At 44.0% G+C, this 21,567-nt stretch overlaps 1 protein-coding gene across 3 annotated transcripts in view; it reads right to left on the bottom strand.

Annotated features, from left to right (window-relative positions):
- Positions 1 to 6,635: 6,635 nt before the first annotated feature.
- The window catches only part of SUPV3L1 (Suv3 like RNA helicase), a 35,857-nt gene continuing 20,925 nt past the window's right edge, over positions 6,636 to 21,567 (bottom strand). For 2 of the 3 annotated variants that reach the window (XM_074382342.1, XM_003928659.4), the window contains exons 12-15: positions 21,030 to 21,110; positions 20,486 to 20,662; positions 14,988 to 15,136; positions 6,636 to 14,008 (exon numbers count right to left, since the gene is read on the bottom strand). In XM_074382342.1, coding sequence (XP_074238443.1) covers positions 13,576 to 14,008; positions 14,988 to 15,136; positions 20,486 to 20,662; positions 21,030 to 21,110 — 840 coding nt within the window. In that variant the 3' untranslated portion in view covers positions 6,636 to 13,575. The remainder of the gene's footprint in view (positions 14,009 to 14,987; positions 15,137 to 20,485; positions 20,663 to 21,029; positions 21,111 to 21,567) is intronic. The other variant, XM_010339306.3, reaches the window with a different exon arrangement.

Genomic DNA, 21,567 nt, shown 5'->3' with positions numbered 1-21,567 from the left:
AGTAAATACCTCCAGCCTGCTTGGTTCAATGATTAAACTCCCCCCCGCCCCACCACCACCCTTTGGTCCCTCCCTCTGGCACATGCTCGATTGTCTAATAGAAGACTCTGGGTGGTAGCCGAGGGTTAGCAGAGGGGAAAGCGGGGAATTGGTGGGTTGCTTGATTACTTGAGAATCAGGTGTCATGAAATCTCATTGCTAAGCAACCCTCTCAAGCCAGGGCTCTGCCAGACCCACTCAGCTGAGGAAAATCTTCTGAGAAGTTGGGCACTAAACAAAGCCAACTTTCTTTCTTTCCTTTTTTTTTTTTTTTGTTTTTTTGTTTTTTTGTTTTTTTGTTTTTTTTTTTTTTTGAGACTGAGTCTCATTCTGTCGCCCAGGCTAGAGTGCAGTCGCACAATCCTGGCTCACTGCAACCTCCACCTCCCAGGTTCAAGTGATTCTCCTACCTCAGCCTCCCGAGTAGCTGAGATTACAGTTATGTGCCACCACACCCAGCTAATTAACAAAGCCAGTTTTCAACCAGTAGAGCTGCTCTGCAAATTTCCAGTCCCAGGCTTTTCTCTTTAGTCTTTTTATGCCGGTGGCATAACTCTGTGACCCCCTGCTCCTCAGAGGCACCATGCTAACTAAAATAAACATCGTCCTGGTCAAAGGGATTTCAACAATGTCGGGGCGGATTCTTCCATTTGTGACAGATCAGATATCTTGACTAGTAGCCCATGGTTAACAGAAAATGATCAATAAATGTTTACCTATTTACAATGTTAAGCCAGAAAACCTTTATTTCACAGGTAATGACCCAGGAAAAAATATACCTGAGAAAGGGTGAACTGAAGTCACCAGTACTCACTGGGAATCACTGCTGCAGAGAAGGAAGTCACAGATAAGAAATGTCTCAGACCAGTGGGGCATGGTGGCTCATGCCTGTAATCTCAGCACTGTGGGAGGCTGAGGCTGGTGGATCACCTGATTACCTGAGGTCAGGAATTTGAGACCCACCTGGTCAACATGATGAAACCCCGTTTCTACTAAAAATATCAAATACTTAGCTGGGCGTGGCAGCGGGTACCTGTAATCCCAGCTACTCAGGAGGCTGAGGCAGGAGAATCGCTTGAACCTAAGAGGCAAAGGTTGCAGTGAGCCAAGATCACACCATTGCACTCCAGCCTAGGTGACAAGAGCAAAACTCCATCTCAAAAAAAAAAAAAAAAAAAAAAGGAAATGTCTCAGGCCACTGAGGAGATATTTTATTCACTCACTTCTCACTCATTATACGTGGTGTGAGAAGGACCCAGAAAGCAGCCAATACGGGGTACAATCAGCCTTGTACTCTTTCCACACTCACTGACTGGCTAAGTGAAACCAACAACAGCTGTGTTAACAATAGCAGCTAATGGCACACTTACCAATCCCATTTTGTTTTTATTATGATGATGATTACTTTTTTTTTTTTTTTTGAGACGGAGTTTCACTCTTGTTACCCAGGCTGGAGTGCAATGGCGCGATCTCAGCTCACCGCAACCTCCGCCTCCTGGGTTCAGGCAATTCTCCTGCCTCAGCCTCCTGAGTAGCTGGGATTACAGGCACGCGCCACCATGCTCAGCTAATTTTTTGCACCATTAGTAGAGACGGGGTTTCACCATGTTGACCAGGATGGTCTCGATCTCTTGACCTCGTGATCCACCCGCCTCGGCCTCCCAAAGTGCTGGGATTACAGGCTTGAACCACCGTGCCCGGCTGAGGATGATTACTTTTTAAACAGGGTCTCATTCTGTCCCCCAGGCTGGAATGCAGTGGTGGAATGAGGACTCGCTGCAGCCTCAACCTTCCGGGCTCAGGTGATCCTCCCACCTCAGTCCCCAGGGTAGCAGGGACTACAGGTGTGCACCACCATGCCTGGCTAATTTTTGTATTTTTGTAGAGATGGGGTTTTGTCATGTTGTCCAGGCTGGTCTTGAACTCCTGGGCTCAAGTGATTTACCCACCTCACCCTCCCAAAATGTTGGAATTACAGGTGTGAGCCACCACGCCTCGCCCACTCTCATTTTATAAGTGAGAAAACTGAGGCCCAGGACGGTTAGGTGATACCAAAGCCATAAACAGGACAGTGAGGGGTCAATCCTGGGAGTTTGATCCCAGGGCCCAGCTCTTAACACGTGACATTGGCTCTCCATCCCTGCTTTCTTCACTCAATAGATACTCAGTAGATATCCAATTGGTAACTATTAGTAGCAGCAGCATTCTGTTGGGTTATTAAGAATTTCTTTTTCTTTTTCTTTTTTGAGACAGCTTTACTCTGTTGCCCAGGCTAGAGTACAGTGACTCGATCTCGGCTCACTGCAACCTCCAGCTCCTGGGTTCAAGCAATTCTCCTGCCTCAGCTTCCCAAGTAGCTGGGATTACAGGCACACACCGCCACACCTGGCTAATTTCCGTATTTTTAGCAGAGGCGGGGTTTCATTCACCATGTTGGCCAGGCCGGTCTGGAACTCCTGACCTTAAGTGATCCACCTGCCTTGGCCTCCCAAAGTGCTGGGATTACAGGTGTGAGCCACCGCGCCCAGCTAAGAATTTCAACTACATACTTGGAAAACTAAATACAGAGATATCATGTCAATTATGTCAATAGGGTGTTCCCAGTAGAGAGAAGGCAAATGAAGACATTCCTGACTATAGTGTCCCAAACACTAATCAAATGCTCCCTAAAATTAGCAACTGACCAGATGTTCACATAGGTCTGCTGGACACCCTGATGTTTCTCCCTTCTACATGGCACCTGCTTCTCATTACGAGGGGCCTCTGGCGGGGTGGCGGGGGGAACGTATTTTTTCTGGTCAACTTGACAGCTTCAGCTTTGTTTGCTTTCCTACTGCACAATCTCATCAATCAAAACAATTGCTGAATGATTGCTTGGCGAGGGAACCTTCAATAGCTACCTCTTCAGAAGCCACTGACTCTCCAGTCAATGCTCCCTATCCATCGCCATGTGGACCATCCATCAGGTCTCACTTAAGCCCAGAATGCAGAGGCGGCTCAGTTAAAATTACTCCAGATGCTTTTTTCATATTGATATAAACATATTAAAACTGTCTCCCAGATTGAGAATCCCCATCCTTTTCAGTCCATTTACCTTCAGACTATGACTTTTAGCTTTCTCCTTTATTACACAAGAAAACAAAGATGAACCTTTCGTTCCCCAAACCATTCAGTTCCTCAAATCAGGTGGAATTGTTGGTATTCTGAAATGGGCATGCTATGCCCTAGCCCACACTGGCTGAGGATAACATCCTGTGAAGGTCATCTGTCAATTATTTATCCCCCACTATTTTTTTAATTTCAGAAACAGTCTCGCTACGTTGCTGGATTCGAACTCCTGGTCTCAAGTGATCCTCTAGCTTAAGCACCCTGAGTAGCTGGGACTACAGGCTTGGATAACCACACCCAGCGTTTAGTTCTCCCATTTAAAAAGTAACTGGGCCAGGCACAGTGGCTCATGTCTGTAATCCCCGCACTTTGGGAGGCTAAGGTGGGCGGATTGTCCAATGTCAGGACTTCGAGACCAGCTTGGCCAATGTGGTGAAACCCTGTCTCTACTAAAAATGCACAAATCAGCTGGGCATGGTGGTGGGCACCTGCAATCCTAGCTACTTGGGAAGCTGAGGTAGGAGAATCGCTTGAACCTGGGAGGCGGAGTTTGCAGTGAGTCGAGATTGCACCACTGCACTCCAGCCTGGGTGACAGAGTGAGACTTTGTCTCAAAACAAAAACAAAAAAAAAGTAACTTGGCCAGGCACGGTGGCTCAGGACTGTAATCTCAGCATTTTGGGAGGCCAAGGTGGGCAGGTCACCTGGGGTCAGGAATTTAAGACCAGCCTGGCCAACATGGCAAAACCCCATCTCTACTAAAAAAAAATACCAAAATTAGCCGGGCATGGTGATGCATGCCTGTAATCCCAGCTACTTACAAGGCCGAGGCAGGAGAATTGCTTGAACCCAGGAGGTGGAGGTTGCAGTGAGCCAAGATCGTGCCATTGCACTCCAGCCGGGGCAATAGAGCAAGACTCCATCTCAAAAAAAAAAAAAAAAAAGTACCCTCCTCAGTGTAGTATGCACCAACTGTCACTGATTTGTTCAACATCGGTAAAAGAGGTTACAGTGGCCAGTGGATAAAAGGACGCAAACCATAACCAAAGAGCTCTGCAATCCCACGGTTCCTTGTGTGAGTCAGATAGGCAGCCCTTGGGTTTTAATTGGGCAAATGACACAGGACGATTTTCATCTACTGCATCGTTCCATTTGTAATCTGAGCACATTAGCATGTACATTCCAGGGCTGACTGAGGTGACTAAACCAGGAAGTTTAATGATTACAGAGATCACATGCATTTGGAGTCATCTAGCTCAGCCTCCTCACTTTATAGAATCAAGACAAAATAATTAGGTTATTTTACCATTCCTCATCTGATTATGCCAATTCAAGTCTTGGGATTTTTCACCCTTACTAAAGCTCTATTGGCTATTCAAATCTTATAAGTACTTGGATTTTGCTTAAGAACACCCATTTGAGGGCAGACAGGGACAAGTGACATTTCAGTTACAGTGTATCACACATCTGGCCCAAATCTTCCATGTAAGAAGGGAAACTCTCCCATCTCTAGGTACAACTCTGCTTCATAGAGCTCCCCTTTAATCTACATGGCCCCTTTTGGCAAGGCCCAAAGATACTACCTGTTTTCCTTACTGAGCTTGGTGGGAGGACTAGAAGTCCAGTAAAAATTTACCTATTTAGCCAGGCGTGGTGGCTCATGCCTATAATCCCAGCATTGTGGGAGGCTAAGGCAGGCAGATCACCTGAGGTCAGAAGTTTCAGACCAGCCTGGCCAACAGGGAGAAACCCCATCTCTACTAAAAATACAAAAAAATTAGCCAGGCATGGTGGCACATGCTTGTAATCCCAGCTACTTGGGAGGCTGAGACAGGAGAATCGCTTGAACCCAGGAGGTGGAGGTTGTGGTGAGCTAAGATTGAGCCATTGCACTCCAACCTGGGCAAGAAGAGTGAAACTCCCTCTCAGGAAAAAAAAAATTTTTTTACCCATTTATTTAGCAAACACTTCCATGGGTTTTACTAGATGTCTTACAATAATAATTTCCACAGTAACTATCATTCTCCCTGTTTTACAGATGGAGAAACAGAGCCCAGCAGGGATGTGGGGGAATTGAGATTGGGACGCAGGCAGTCTAGCTCCAGAGTTCTTGGTTGCCCACTAGGCTAGAAATAAAGCACAAGGGAAACACGTCCCTCAGCTGGAAAACTAGCCCTACGGTCCAGGCAGCACAGTGGAAATTACACAGGCCCTGGCGTCCCACTTTGGCTTTTTTTTACTGAAGATGAAAGTCCATGTCTATATTCATATCTGTAAAAGCTTCATAGCTAGCCGGGCGCTGTGGCTCAAGCGTGTAATCCCAGCACTTTGGGAGGCTGAGGCGGGTGGATCACGAGGTCAAGAGATCGAGACCATCCTGGTCAACATGGTGAAACCCCGTCTCTACTAAAAATACAAAAAAATTAGCTGGGCATGGTGGCGCATGCCTGTAATCCCAGCTACTCAGGAGGTTGAGACAGGAGAATTGCCTGAACCCAGGAGGTGGAGGTTGCGGTGAGCCGAGATCGTGCCATTGCACTCCAGCCTGGGTAACAAGAGTGAAACTCCGTCTCAAAAAAAAAAAAAAAAAAGCTTCATAGCTATGTCAGTGGTCACTATAAGAAAGAAAGTAAATCGGTGAGATCACACACGGAAAGGCATGTGGCCTGCACACTGAAAGCATCTCCTGAAGCTCAGCCACTCCCTGGCTAGGGACCCCTCTTCCGTTCAGCCCACTTGGTCTCTTAGGAAAGGAAACACGTGCAGACCTTTCAGTATACTCAGTAATCCATGATCACCTAACATGAGAAGGTACCTGCTCCATTTATTGGAATGATAGGAACAGTTGGGAATTTTATGGAAATTCTATTCCTTTCACTAAGGAAAACAGTTCTTGAATTCTGCCATGTGTTTTTTTTAGGGGTAAGGCCAAAGTTAAGTTGTCAGAGCATAAATCAGTCTGACCTGCTGGCACTTCACTTGCTACAAAAGAATAAGAAACTGGGCAGGATGCAGTGGTTCACACCTGTAATCCCAGCACTTTGGGAAACTGAGGCAGGAGGATGACTTGAGGTCAGGAGTTCAAGACCAGCCTGATCAACATGGAGAAACCCCATCTCTACTTAAAATACAAAAAAATTAGCCAGGTATTGTGGTGTATGCCTGTAATCCTAGCTACTCGGAAGGCTGAGGCAGGAGAACTGCTTGAACCCGGTAGGCAGAGGCTGCAGTGAGCTGAGATCACACCATTGCACTCCAGCCTGGGCAACAAGAGCAAAACTCCATCTCAAAAAAAAAAAAAAAAAAAAAAGAAAGAAAGAAAAGAAAAGAAACTGTGTGAGAGAGAGAGCAAACTTCCATATAAGAAAACCAATGTAGAAAATTCCAAACATGGCCAGTAGTTAACAGTTACAATGGTGTCTCTATGGGAACAACCACAAATAAAATGGAAGTGTTAACCTCAGCAAGTTTGAAAAGAATGCTACTGATGATTGTTACAGGTTTATTACCAATCGCAGACAGGGAATGCTCAGGAAGAAATTCTGACACAATTTCTAAATCATGACTGGACATTAATGGTCATATTTGCAAAACACAAATCAAGGAAAGAAAAGTCATACAAGGAAACACAGTTCACATGGTTTTTAACACTTTTCAGCATAATTACAACCTCAATGCACAAAACAAAACACCAAACGATAGGGATGTGTCAAAGGAACACAGGAGTCAAATGAAAGTGAAAGAGTTCCTTATTTTAAAATAATCAACTTTTAAAAGCAAACGCAAGATCTGGTTAAACATGGCATTAACCTACAATGACACAGAGAAAGGAAAGAGTGACTGATAAGAGATCTTAACATAATTCTGGAAGACAGAAAGCTCACAGAAGTAATTGCTTAGCAGAGGAAACACTGAAACCTGAGTGCCCACAGAGGGTGATTTAGCTGAGAAGGGAACTGTGACATTTGTAAAACTCTAAAAATGCTCAGGAATCAGAAGCCCAGGGGACAAGACATAGAGCCCAAAACAGGCGATTGGTTAAATACCTATGTAAAAAAGCTTGGCCAGGCATGGTGGCTCACCCCTGTAATCCCAGCACTTTGGGAGGCCAAGGTGGGTGGATCATTTGAGGTCAGGAGTTTGAGACCAGCCTGGCCAACATGGTGAAACCCCATCTCTACTAAACATACAAAAATATTAGTCAGGCATGGTGATGGGCACCTGTAATCCCAGCTACTGAGGCAAAAGAATCGCTTGAACCTGGGAGGTGGAGTTTGCAGTGAGCTGAGGTTGCGCCACTGCACTCCAGTCTGGGCAACAGAGCAAGATTTCATCTCAGCAGGGGGAAAAAAACCTGCAGATATGGAAAAGGGAAAACTATAGAGACAGTAACTTGGTGGTAGCCAAGGATCCAGAAAGGTGGGGGATGCTAAGTAAATAAAACACAAGGACGTTTTTAGGGCAGTGAAAATATTCTGCATGACACTGTAACGGTGAATACATGATACGTTTGTCAAAACCCATAGACTTTGACAGCACAGAGCATGAACTTTAATAGACATACATTTTTTAAATGCTTAGAAGGTCAGTGATGCAACACAGACTGTGACAAGAAAGTCTAACTGTATCACAGATGTGTGAAATAAACTGACTGAAGGGGAAGGGGAGGGAAAATAGTCCGACCTAAGAAACTTTGGAAATTAGTACAGTAGTAAGACTACCAGTAAAAGGGAGTGTATGTGGCACTGTATTCTGGTTGATAAAGTTGCTTCTTGCAAGAGCATGCTTAGCAATTCTGAAACCACTATACCAGAATACTGGAAATGAACAATTAAGTACATGGATGGTGGATGGTAGGAGGAAGGTTTTTTGCTATTGGAGTGAGAGGCTTCAAGCTGGGGAGAAGGCTAGAGAATGATTCACGCCACTGGATTAGAACTGAGGACATCTGGCCGGGCGCGGTGGCTCACGCCTGTAATCCCAGCACTTCGGGAGGCCAAGGCAGGTACATCATGAGGTCAAGAGATCGAGACCATCCTGGTCAACATGGTGAAACCCCGTCTCTACTAAAAATACAAAAAATTAGCTGGGCATGGTGGCGCGTGCCTGTAATCCCAGCTACTCAGGAGACTGAGGCAGGAGAATTGCCTGAACCCAGGAGGCGGAGGTTGCGGTGAGCCGAGATCGCGCCATTGCACTCCAGCCTGGGTAACAAGAGCGAAACTCCATCTCAAAAAAAAAAAAAAAAATAGAACTGAGGACATCAGTATAAACTCATGTTTAGCTTCACATGGATATAGATGGCTATACATATATGTTTATATAAATATTTGAAGACATGTATATAGTTTAGTATACACATGCATATGTCCTTGCTTTGTCAGCTGAGAGACCCTAGAAGCAATGACACCCAGTAGCAACAAGCACACCTAGTGCCCTGATCTTGGTTTCTAACATCACTGTAGAAGAAAAAAAAAAAAAAAAAAAATCAGGTCTATACAAGATGGCGACTCTTGTAGTGCCAGAAAGGAAGGAAGTAATCAATAAAACAAAACACCAAATGATAGGGATGTGTCAAAGGAACACAGGAGCCAAATGAAAGTGAAAGAGTTCCCAATAATTAAAGCTAGAAAAAATTAATAGGAGTGTTAACAAAAAAAAAAGAAAAAATTGATCAAGATAAAGTATGATTAGATTATAACCCAAAGTATACATTTTCATTAGTCTGTGCTTATATAAACAAATAATTGAATAAATATATAAGTGAGGGAGCAAGGACCAATCTCCCATGAAGAAGGAATTTACACAGATACTCCACCCTCAAAGAGGTGAAGCATAGTGTATACAATGACTCTTTCCAGAGAGTTCAGTATGGAAAATGAGAAAAGGGTAACATGACAGCGAGGAAACCTGACACATATCCTCAGCGACGTGATCAAGGTCAACTTCAGCAGGGTTAAGTCATGTTGACAGTACAGATACGTGATATGAGGTGGTAAGAATGGCACCTTACCACGAGGCTCTATCAAAACCCACAATGCTAGTCTAATCATAAGAAAAACATCAGACAAATCCCAATTGAGGAATATTCTATAGAATACATGACTAGTACTCCTCAAAGCGGCCAAGGTCATCAACAGCAAGTCTGAGAAACTGTCACAGCCAAGAGGAGTCTAAGGAGCCAACTAAATGTCACGTGGTATCTTGTATGGGGTCCAGAAGAGGCCACTGGGTAAAAAAGGAGATCCAGACAACCTGTGGTCTTTTGTTAATAATGTATCAATCTTGGTTCATAAAATTAATTATAACAAGTGTACCATACTAATGTAAGATGTTAATGTGGGAACTGTGTGTTGGGTATATGGAAATTCTTTGTACTATCTTTGCAATTTTTCTGCAAATCCAAAACTATCCTTTTTTTTTTTTTTTTTTTTAAGTTTATGTTTTAAAATCCTTAAAGACACTGCTGGGTGTGGTAGCTCACACTAGCACTTTGGGATCACCTGAGGTCAGGAGTTCAAGATCATCCTGGCCAACATGGTGAGACCCCATCTCTACTAAAAATACAAAAATTAGCTGAGCGTGGTGGTGCACACCTGTAAGCCCAGCTACTCAGGAGGCTGAGACAGCAGAATTGCTTGAACTCGGGAGGCAGAGGTTGTAGTGAGCCGAGTTTGCGCCACAGCACTCCAGCCTGGGTGACAGAATGAGACTGACCCAAAAAATAAAATAAACCTTACAGATACTGACATTTGGGGAATCATTTTAAAAAGCCAGCTTACCATCCAATCAACCTGCATCAAAACTGAAAAGACATTAGGTCTACAAACAGAGCTCTCCATTAGCTTAATTCTTCACTTTTAAACATAGACACAGGCAAGGATCACTAGACACGTAAGACAAGTTTCCAACAATGAAGGTAGAAATCAAATCAAGCTGGGAAAAAAAAAAAAAAAAAAGGAATTAGAAAGAATGTAAAAAACATAAAACTGTAAAATGATAGTATCTAGAGAAGCTATAGGTAGAGGTTTATCTATTTTTTTTTTTTTGAGATAGGGTCTGGCACTGTGGCCCAGGCTGGAATGTAGTGGTGCCATCTCAGCTCACTACAACCTCTGCCTTCTGGGCTCAAGTGATCCTCCCACCTTAGCCTCTCAAGTAGCTGAGACTACAGGCACACGCCACCATGCCTGGCTTATTTTTGCTCTTTTTGTTGACACAGGGTTTTGCCATGTCACCCAGGCTGGTCTGGAACTTCTGAGCTCAAGCGATCTGCCCGCGTTGGCCTCCCAAAGTGTTGCGGATTTACAGTCTTCCACAGTTTATGTTCAGTGGAATCCGCAATAATCCATGGAGGGCTCTCAGGTGAGTACTTCAAAACTTTTAAGAAATATTTTAAGCCGGGCGCAGTGGCTCAAGCCTGTAATCCCAGCACTTTGGGAGGCCAAGGCGGGTGGATCACGAGGTCAAGATACCGAGACCATCCTGGTCAACATGGTGAAACCCCGTCTCTACTAAAAATACAAAAAAAAATTATCTGGGCATGGTGGCGTGTGCCTGTAATCCCAGCTACTCAGGAGGCCGAGGCAGGAGAATTGCTTTAACCCAGGAGGCGGAGGTTGCAGTGAGCCAAGATCACGCCATTGCACTCCAGCCTGGGTAGCAAGAGCGAAGTAGCAAGAGCGAAAACTCCGTCTCAAAAAAAAAAAAAAAAAAAAAAAATTTAATATATTTTAAAGCTTTGAAACTGGGGAGGGAAATCTCAGCATGATTCCCTTATCCCTTTGGCTGTCCCTTAGTAAACATCTATTTTTCATTATATCCTAATAGGTTTGAGTTGGACACACACAGAATGACTGCATCATAATTAGACTCCTAGTTTTGAGTCGTAAGAGACTGATTTGTGATGATAGTTTTGCATATTTGTGATTTAAAGTCACTTTTCAAGTTTCATTTTACAGATTTATATTCTTCCACGTATATAACATACAAAATATTACAGGTCATTGGATATTATCCCCAGTCAGTGGTTTTGTTGTTGTTGTTGCTGTTTTGAGACCGAGTCTCGCTCTCGTCCATGCTGGAGTGCTATGGCATGATCTCGGCTCACAACAATCTCCAGCTCCAGGGTTCAAGCAATTCTCCTGCCTCAGTCTCCTGAGTAGCTGGGATTAGAGGCATGCACCACCATACCCAGCTAGTTTTGTATTTTTAGTAGACATGGTTTCTCCATGTTGGTCAGGCTGGTCTTGAACTCCCAACCTCGGATGATCTGCCCACCTTGGCCTCCCAAATTGCTGGGATTGCAGGCGTAAGCCACCGCGCCCAGTCCCCCAGTCAGTCATTTTCTAACCATATTTTATTAAATTTCCAGGTCTGTAGTGATAAGCTGAAATTAGTATGTCAGGCTCAGTCCACAGCCCATGTTTATGTGCAGTAGAATCCACAATAATCCATGGAGGGTTCTCAGGCAAGTACTTCAAAACCTGCAAGAAAACTGCAAGGATAGGAAAGAGCTGTCTTTCAGCAAAAGCAACAGGACCTAGTGAAATGAACGCCTGCGATTTAGTTGGCCCTGAAGCCCACAAAGAAAGATAAGTGACATGTCAAGCTTGTTGCAGAGAAGGAAGACTAGGCTGTTATCTTGGTGACAAGTTTAGGCACACTGAAGAGAACTCTCCAGAGCCACTGCAATTCTCTTTCTCCTGTTTTGCTTCACATGCTGTCATCTTTTCTTTAGTCTCTTCTAACCACGATGTCCTCCTTTCCCTGCAAAGGAAGGAGACGTGAAAGGGCAAACCGTTACTATTTATAAATGCTCGTTAGCTAAATGTTCATGCAGCCCTTCCCTTACAGCATCCCCCACCCCCACCTCTCTTATTTGAGGCTTTAACTTTAACTTTATTTAGAGACAGGGTCTTGCTCCGTTGTCCAGGCTGGAGTGCAGTGGCATGATCACCGCTCACTGCTAGGCTCAAGGGATCCTTCCACCCCAGCCTCCCGAGTAGCTGGACCACAGGTGCATGCCACCACACCCAGCTAATTTAACTCTTGTAGAGATGAGGTTCTCACTGTGTTACCCAAGTTGGTCTCAAATTCCTGACCTCAAGTGATCTTCCTGCTTTGGCCTCCCAAAGTAGCTAGGATTACAGGCATGAGCCACTGTGCTCAGCCACTTAAACTTACTCAAGACTTTTCACTTGCCTTAGTTTTTAAGTGTCTTGCCTAAGTCTCTTTGAATGACCAACTCTCGCCACCAAACTGGAGAAAACAGGAGAGTTGACAGCACTCTAAGTGATGTACCCCATCACTTAAATACAATGGGACCAAATCCACTATTTAGTTCAGTTCATAGCTATTTCTTATAACCATCTGGACAAGAATGACTATGTCTGCTATGGTGTAAGTCACAGAGGTAAGCAAAGTCTAGAAGGGGCAGTTGCCCTATTGCAGAATATCAAGAGATAAGCACTTCCAGGCATTTCACTAGTTTATCTACAAGCAAGGGAGAAATAGAGTCAGTGTCACCCACTCAGCCTTTATTTCCATGAAGGCAAAGGTCAGAATGAAGATTATCATGTCAGTTAAATATGTTACCTCTAAACTACCAAAGAAAAAAGCAGAGAGAGGTGGCAAATCTGGCTACATTCCCTCACCCAATTTGAATCAAATCATTTAATCCCTACTTTGAGGTCAGCCTCAATTCGATAGTTACTCAAGATATTAGGCCAGGCGTGGTGGCTCACGACTGCAATCCCAGCACTTTTGGAGGCCGCGGTGGGCAGATCATGAGGTCAGGAGATCGAGACCATCCTGGCCAACATAGTAAAACCCTGTCTCTACTAAAAATACAAAAAAAATTAGCTAGGCGTGTTGGCAAACGCCTGTAGGCCCAGCTACTTGGCAGGCTGAGGCAGGAGAACTGCTTGAACCCAGGAGGTGGAGGTTGCAGTGAGCTGAGATCACACCACTGCACTACAGCCTGAGCGACAGTGCGAGATTCCGTCTCAAAGAAAAAGAGAAGAAAAAAGAAATTAGTTCATTGCTGACATCCTCAGCAATGGCATAGTAAACTGGTTAAACAATTAACCCAAGTGATTTATTCCCTGTCTAGCACTGTCTTAGACTAGTCTAAGAGTGCACTGTCTTAGTACTATTCCACAAATGGCCATTATATAAATATTTAAATTAAACCTCTATGATATCCTAGTATGCTCTAAACTTAAAAAGAGTTAACAGTTTGGTCACTGTTAAGAGTGATTTTTCTGCACAAAAAAAAAAAAAAAACACCAAAAAACCCCCAATACCAGCTAGCCACAATACTAGAGCAGGGAGTAAATGCATATGAGGGAAAAGCATTCAAAATAGATTTTTATTTGCAAATTTAAATTAAAAAAAAAAAAAACAACAACAACCAGTAACAGAAAACTAATCTGAATCAGGTTCCTTCTTTCTTCTCGTTCCTTTTGAATGAGTCTCAGACTCTGTTCTTTCTCTGTTGTGTTCAATTTGTTGTGTCATCCACTCTTTCTCTAGCTGTTTCAGCATGTCTGGAGTGAGGAGTCCTTGCTGCACCAATCTGGAAGCAAGGGACAGCTCTCTGGCATCGGGGCTGGGTGGCTCAGCAGCTTTACTTCCTAGAACTTTGGTGATGCGTGCCCTTCTTGCTTGGCTCCTTAAGGCTCCTGACAATCGTGACCGGCTCTCTGATGGAAAGCTCTCCAAATTCAACAGCTTACGTGTCTCAGAAATTTTAATCAATTTAGTGATATTGTGCACACCATCTTGGATAATAGCATCTAGTTCTTTCTGGAGATCTCGAATAACGCTGGCATCTGGAAACATATCCATAAATCGGTAGCTGGGAAAAAGAAACAACATTACAGGAACAGCTCTTATCACCATTAACATTACAGGAACAGCTCTTATCACAGTCAATGGCACACCTAAATCTTGACACTGATTCATTCCAAATGTTCTCTTTTTGCAAACTCTGTTCAGTGCCTCTGCTCAACCTTCATTTCTGCCCCCCACACACCCAAGGAATATGTCATTCTGAGGGTGGGTCGGCACTGTACCTCAAGCATTCTGATATACTCCTGGAGAGAGACATGCCCTCCTTTGAGAATCACTGGCCTAGTCGGACGAGGTGGCTCATGCCTGTGATCCCAGCACTTTGGGAGGTCAAGGCAAGCAATCACAAGGTCAGGAGATCGAGACCATCCTGGCTAACACGATGAAACCCATAATTACTAAAAATACAAAAAATATTAGCTGGATGTAGTGGTGTGTGCCTGTAATCCCAGCTACTCAGGAGGCTGAGGTGGAGAATTGCTTAAACCCAAGTGGCAGAGGTTGCAGCGAGCCGAGATCATGCCACTGCACTCCAGCCTGGGAAACAGAGCGAGATTCTGTCTCAAAAAAAAAAGAGAGAGAGAATCACTGGCCTAGAATAGGACTTCTCAAATGATAATGGACAAGTCAATCACCCGGGGAGATTGTTAAAATGCAGAATCTGATTAAGTCAGGGATAGGCCTGATACTCCTTAGTTCTAACAAACTCCTGGGTGATACCAATGCTTTTGGTCCAAGGACCATCCTTTGACTAGCAAGAGTCCAGTGGACGTTCCTTCTCACCTAGCCATCTTAACTAGAATTGCAAGAATTCAAGTCATTTTTGGAATGGGTATAAACCAGGTTCAACTGCCTTTATGGACCATAGACATCATACAGAGCACCTTGCAAATATGTCCATAATTTGAAAGAGAAAAACAAATTCATAAAACCTTTAACTTGCCCTTCTGGAAAAATGAGAGCACATAAAGGAGAAATGTTGGTACCTTAGCCACAGGTAAAGATCCAAGACATCGTGGATAGCTTCAAGATCCACGAGGTCTTTAATATTCTTAGGTGGAAGTAAAGGCCATTTGATGTGTCGGCGTAACCACGCAAAGGTCAGAGGCTCATTCCTGCTATACTGCCTGGCAAACTGAGAGAAAAAGAGAAAAAGAGTTTCATAGAAGTGTCAAAATTCTCTTAAGTTTACAGTTAGAAAGAGAAAAAAAAAGAAAGCAAAACAAAACATTAATTGTGGTTGTATGTCAAAAGACAGGTGGTTTATTTTCTCCTTTATACTTTTTTACATTTCTAAGAACATTTAATACTTTATCAGGCCAGGTACAGTGGCTCACGTCTATAATCTCAGCACTTTGGGAGGCTGAAGCAGGCAGATCACTTGAGCCTAGGAAGTCAAGACTAGCTTGGGCAACATAGAGAAACTCTGTCTCTACAAAAAACATGAAGAATTAGCTAGGCGTCGTGGCATGTGCCTGTGATTCCATCTATTCCTCAGAAAGCTGAGGTGGAGGATTACTGAGCCGAGGGAGGTCAAGGCTGCAGTGAGCCATGATGGTACCACTGCACTCCAGCAGAGTGAGACCATCTGGAGAAAAAAAACTTTATGAAGATACTTAAAAAAAAAAAAAAAAGGAGGCCGGGCACGGTGGCTCAAGCCTGTAATCCCAGCACTTTGGGAGGCCGAGGCGGGTGGATCACGAGGTCGAGAGATCGAGACCATCCTGGTCAACATGGTGAAACCCCGTCTCTACTAAAAATACAAAAAATTAGCTGGGCATGGTGGCGTGTGCCTGTAATCCCAGCTACTCAGGAGGCTGAGGCAGGAGAATTGCTTGAACCCAGGAGGCGGAGGATGCAGTGAGCTGAGATCGTGCCATTGCACTCCAGCCTGGGTAACAAGAGCGAAACTCCGTCTCAAAAAAAAAAAAAAAAAAAAGATTTCCTTCTTTTTCCAAAACCAGGGTAATAATATGTGCATCAGAAGCTGTACAAGGGCTACTCTGGGCACACTGCCTGTAGGGTATCTCTGCTTCACTAGGAGCAGTAAAACAAAAAAAGAAGCTGTAGAAGAACTAATTTCCCAAGGCCTAAGTCTGTTAACTCTTTTTTTTTTTTTTTTTTTTTTTTTTGAGACGGAGTTTCGCTCTTGTTACCCAGGCTGGAGTGCAATGGCGCGATCTCGGCTCACCGCAACCTCCGCCTCCCGGGCTCAGGCAATTCTCCTGCCTCAGCCTCCTAAGTAGCTGGGATTACAGGCACGCGCCACCACGCCCAGCTAGTTTTTTGTATTTTTAGTAGAGACGGGGTTTCACCATGTTGACCAGGATGGCCTCGATCTCTCGACCTCGTGATCCACCCGCCTCGGCCTCCCAAAGTGCTGGGATTACAGGCTTGAGCCACCGCGCCCGGCCTAAACCTTTCGATGGGGCTTTGCCTTTCTTTTTTTTTTTTTTGAGACGGAGTTTTGCTCTTGTTACCCAGGCTGGAGTGCAATGGCGCAATCTCGGCTCACCGCAACCTCCGCCTCCTGGGTTCAGGCAATTCTCCTGCCTCAGCCTCCTGAGTAGCTGGGATTATAGGCACGCGCCACCATGCCCAGCTAATTTTTTTTGTATTTTTAGTAGAGACGGGGTTTCACCATGTTGACCAGGTTGGTCTCGATCTCTCGACCTTGTGATCCACCTGCCTTGGCCTCCCAAAGTGCTGGGATTACAGGCTTGAGCCACCGCGCCCGGCCTAAGTCTGTTAACTCTTATTTAGGAAAATGTTTTGTTCTAAGCTATGTACAGACAGTACCTGAAGACTCCCATTTTCTATCTCATGATGTAATAGTCCTATAACCTCAAATACAAGCTTAAGTTTCTCTATCTTGTTAACGTCCTCCCTTAGTATAAAGAAAACCTCTGAGGTGGCCTGGTGCAAGGCTGGTCAGAAGTCAATCTTGGCTCTGCCTCCTGCAAGTTGTATGGCTTTGGCCAAGTCACCACTCTGTGCTTCAGCTTCCTCATCCGTGACGTGAGACACCACAGCCCCATCTTGAACCACAAGACACTGCTAGGGAATGTGCTTTGAAAACCATGTTGCATTCCAGGCATTAGGCATTATTATACATCACCTGTACTTCAGAAGACAGACACAAAACCACACAGTAAGACCCCTTAAGCAAGAGTTTAAATAAAATCTTCAGCTTCAAGATTTAAGATGATTTCAAATGATTCCTTTCCTAACTAGGAAAAATTATCTCTAAATGCTTAGCGTAAGCAAGGTCAATACATCAGAGAGGAAGAGCAGTTTTAGACCAACTGTGGTTAAATAATGCCACGATTTTGTTAAATTCAGGCTGGTGCCCTCATAAGTTTAACAAATGCCTAGTAGGATAGCCATAAAGGACAGAAATGTGACCACACTACCTGCTAGGCAGGACAAGCCAAGCATGAGTTCTCAAGTTATCTTACAAAGGCAGTGGCTCTATTTTTTTTTTTTTTTGGCCACAATTAGTGGAAGCCCAATATATAAATGAGATAAGTAAGGATCTATGCAGAGAGGGCAGGGAGAGATGCCCATCCATGTATCTATCTAGCAGCTGGCCCTAAAGGAGCTCCATGGAGCACAGCTTCCAAATCACTGTCCTAAGGGGCATCATAAGCCATCAATGTAATTGAGCTCTTTCATAGTTCAGTAATCACAAAGATCAAGAAAAAAGGAAAAGCCTCTAGATTTTATATTCTATTATGTATGTATGTATGTATGTATGTATGTATTTAGAGACAGAGGCTCTCTCTGTCCCTCAGGCTGGAATGCAATGGCCTGATCTCTGCTCACTGCAACCTCCACCTCCCGGGTTCAAGCAACTCTTATGCCTCAGCCTCCCAAGTAGCTGGGACTACAGGTGCCCACCACCATGCCCAGCTAATTTTTTGGTTTTTGTTTTTAGCAGAGACATTGTTTTGCCATGTTGGCCAGGCTGGTCTCGAACTCCTGGCCTCAGGTGATCCACCCACCTCGGCCTCCCAAAGTGCTAGGATTACAGGTGTGAGCCACCACACCCAGCCCATATTCTAATTTTTTTTCTTTTTATTATTTTTATTTTTTTTAAGACAGGGTTTGACCATGTTGGTCAGGCTGGTCTTGAACTCCTGACCTCAGGTGATCTGCCCACCTTGGCTTCCAAAGTGCTTGGATTACAGGCGTGAGCCACCACACCCAGCATATTCTAATTTTTAAACAGAAAATACATGGGAAGGCTGGGCATGGCCGCTCACGCCTGTAATCCTAGCACTTTGGGAGGCCAAGGCAGGTGGATTACTTGAGGTCAGGAGTTTGAGACCAGTATGACCAACATGATGAAACCCCATCTCTACTAAAAATATAAAAAATTAGCCAGGTGTGGTGGTGCATGCCTATAATCCCAGCTACTCAGGAGGCTGAAACCGGAGAATCACTTGAACCCAGGAGGCAGAGATTACAGTGAGCCAAGATCATGCCATTGCACTCCAGCTTGGGCAACACAGCAAGACTTTGTCTCAAAAACAAAACACACAAAGTGTCATGGCACACACCTGTGGTCCTAGCTACTCAGGAGTCTGAGGTGGAAGAATCGCTTGAGCCCAGGAGTTTGGGGTTACAGTGAGCTATGACTGTGCCACTGCACTGCAGCCTGGGCAATACAGCAAAACCTTAAGAAAACAAGCAGGCCGGGCGCGGTGGCTCAAGCCTGTAATCCCAGCACTTTGGGAGGCTGAGGCGGGTGGATCACGAGGTCAAGAGATCGAGACCATCCTGGTCAACATGGTGAAACCCCGTCTCTACTAAAATACAAAAAATTAGCTGGGCATGGTGGCACATGCCTGTAATCCCAGCTACTCAGGAGGCTGAGGCAGGAGAATTGCCTGAACCCAGAAGGCGGAGGTTGCGGTGAGCCGAGATCGCACCATTGCACTCCAGCCTGGGTAACAAGAGCGAAACTCCGTCTCAAAAAAAAAAAAAAAAAGAAAACAAGCAATTGTTGACCTGCACATTCCAGAGACTCTTTACACCTTAGTAAAGAGCTTCTACTTCACAAGAATAGCTGCTTAAAGGATGGTGTCAATGGGGCCAAGGCCATGAGACTGAGTTCCAACTGGGTCAGTTTAAAGCAGTTTAAGACTCTGTTCCATAAACTTCGCCCTTATGCTAGCTAAGTCTTTCACAATTGCCAGCTCTAAGAAACATATTTTCTAGTTTAACATCTGGGCATGGAAGATCTCTAACATATATTGTTAAGAGAAAAAGGGCAAGTTGCGAGTAATTCATTAATACAACATTTATGGGGCCGGGCACAATGGCTCATGCTTATAATCCCAGAACTTTGGGAGGCTGAGGCAGGTGGACTGCTTGAGCTCAGGATTTCGTGACCAGCCTGGGGAAGATGGCAAAACCCTGCCTCTATGAAATATACAAAAATTAGCCAGGCATGGCACCTACCTGTAATACCAGCTACTCAGGAGGCTGAGGCACGAGAATCGCTTGAACCCAGGAGGCGGAGGTTGCAGTGAGCCAAGATGGCACCACTGCACTCCAGCCTGAGTGACAGAGTGAGACTCTGTTTCAAAAAAAGATAATATTTATGGGGAAACACACCCTCACAACAAATCTAGTGCTTCCACATGAACACGCATGTAGGCAAATGCAATGAAAAACAGTCTGCAAAGATACATGCCAGCTTACACAAGTAGTTATTTCAGAGGACTAAGATTAGGGGAGGTAGTAAAATTTAAGCTATCTGCAATATTTTAATTTTGTATAAAGATGATAAGTATTATTTATGTAATTTTTTTTTTTAAAGGATGGAATCTTGCTATGTTGCTGGTGATGTTCTCGAATTCCTAGGCTCAAGCAATCCTTCCTGCCTCGGCCTCCCAAATTGCTGGGATTACAGGCATGAGCCACAGCACTGGACTCTTTATGTTATTTAAAAAGTAAGTTTAGAGATAGATTTGATTAGAATATAGCTGGTAAGCAGAATGCTCAGGCCTACAGAAGAAATGGCAGTGAACCTCAATAAGTCAGGACAAGATTCAGAAAAGGCCTTTGGGTATAGTGGGGTGGGGAGAGCATGCGAAGCAGAGGAAATAGGGTGGGCAAGGTCCCAGGGAGGTGAGAAAACAGCATGTGAGGGCAGGAAGTTAGTTTCCACTGTCCTTCCTGGTCCCCCAGAATCCTGTGCTTCCCAGAAGTCAGAGATTTTCATCCCTACCCAAATGAGTTTAAAGGGGCTAGAAGCTTGGCACGGTGCTCACACAAGACAGTAACCCCCAGCTCAGTGCTTTACACGTAAGAAAACTGAACACTATTGCTACTATTAATCCCCATTTACATTTTAACAAAGTCTCTCACATTACAGAGTACTCTTCCAATTGTTTTATTTTGAATAACAAAGCACTGTTTGGGGAAACTGTGTCAATCAGAAGCAACTCAAAATATTTTAAAGATAAAGGCTTACCTGTAACAGGGAAGAGCACACAAAAGGCTGCTTCTTGTTGATAGGGGCTGTGCAGAAAACATACCTCACTCGCAGACTTAATGGAATATGCTGGATCAACTCTGCAGAAAATTTAAAATCATCCATATTGCAGACAAAATACTGCCCGTCAACTTGTGAAAAGTCTACAAAAATATCCTGGGGAAAAAAGATACATAAAATTACTGGACTGCCTAAGTGAATTAAAATGAACACTGAATAACATACTCAAGTCTACAAACGACGATCTCTTTAATCCAGAAAAGACTTCCAGAAAGGCTTGCTTTAATCACTGCCTCTTAAAGCCAGATGATTTCTCCCATACCCGTCCCCACCTGAAATCTGAGGAAATTCCTCAGGACTAACGTCCCAAAAGATTTTGAGTAAAAGTTTTTGCTTATAAGATAAATTTTATAAATAGTAACTTCTCAAAGGCAAACTATCCATTCATGATCATGCAGTTAACCAGCAATCACCTGACATATCAACATTTTTAGAAGAGATTTGAAAGGGAGTTTCCACTTACAATGAGATTGGAAAGCGTTGTATCAGGGAGATGGTAGGCAAACATTTCAATCTGCTCAGCAGTTGGATGAAGACCAGCTGCCTTTTAGTAAAAGAAAAAACAATCATCAGCTGATTTTTTTTTTTTTAAAGGACAGATTTTTTCTTAAGCGATTTCAGTGATAAAGTCCTACTCAGGCTAAGCTCTCACCAAATAAACACATTCAGGCTAAACTCTCACCAAATGAAGTAAATGCCAAGAATTTGAGTAAAAGAAAAAATACTGTTTCATATTTATTACCAGTTAGAAAAGTTGATGAGATGATTTAGTAAAAATGACAGATTTATTGCCACTGAGAAATTAGTCTTTTGATTACATTTTAGTCATATTTCTAATACCTATGATGATCTGATAGAGTATACAAAAATGATTTTATGGCCAGGTGCAATGGCTCATGCCTGTAATCCCAACATTTTGGGAGGACAAGGTGGGAAGATTGCTTGAGGACAGGAGTTCAAGACTGCTTGAGGACAGCCTGGGCAACATAAGGAGATACCAT

The sequence above is a fragment of the Saimiri boliviensis genome, chromosome 12 (assembly GCF_048565385.1).
Source record: "Saimiri boliviensis isolate mSaiBol1 chromosome 12, mSaiBol1.pri, whole genome shotgun sequence".
Taxonomy (NCBI): Eukaryota; Metazoa; Chordata; class Mammalia; order Primates; family Cebidae; genus Saimiri; species Saimiri boliviensis.
The sequence above is the reverse complement of the archived record's forward strand: the minus strand, read 5'-3'. Positions and strand labels throughout refer to the sequence as shown.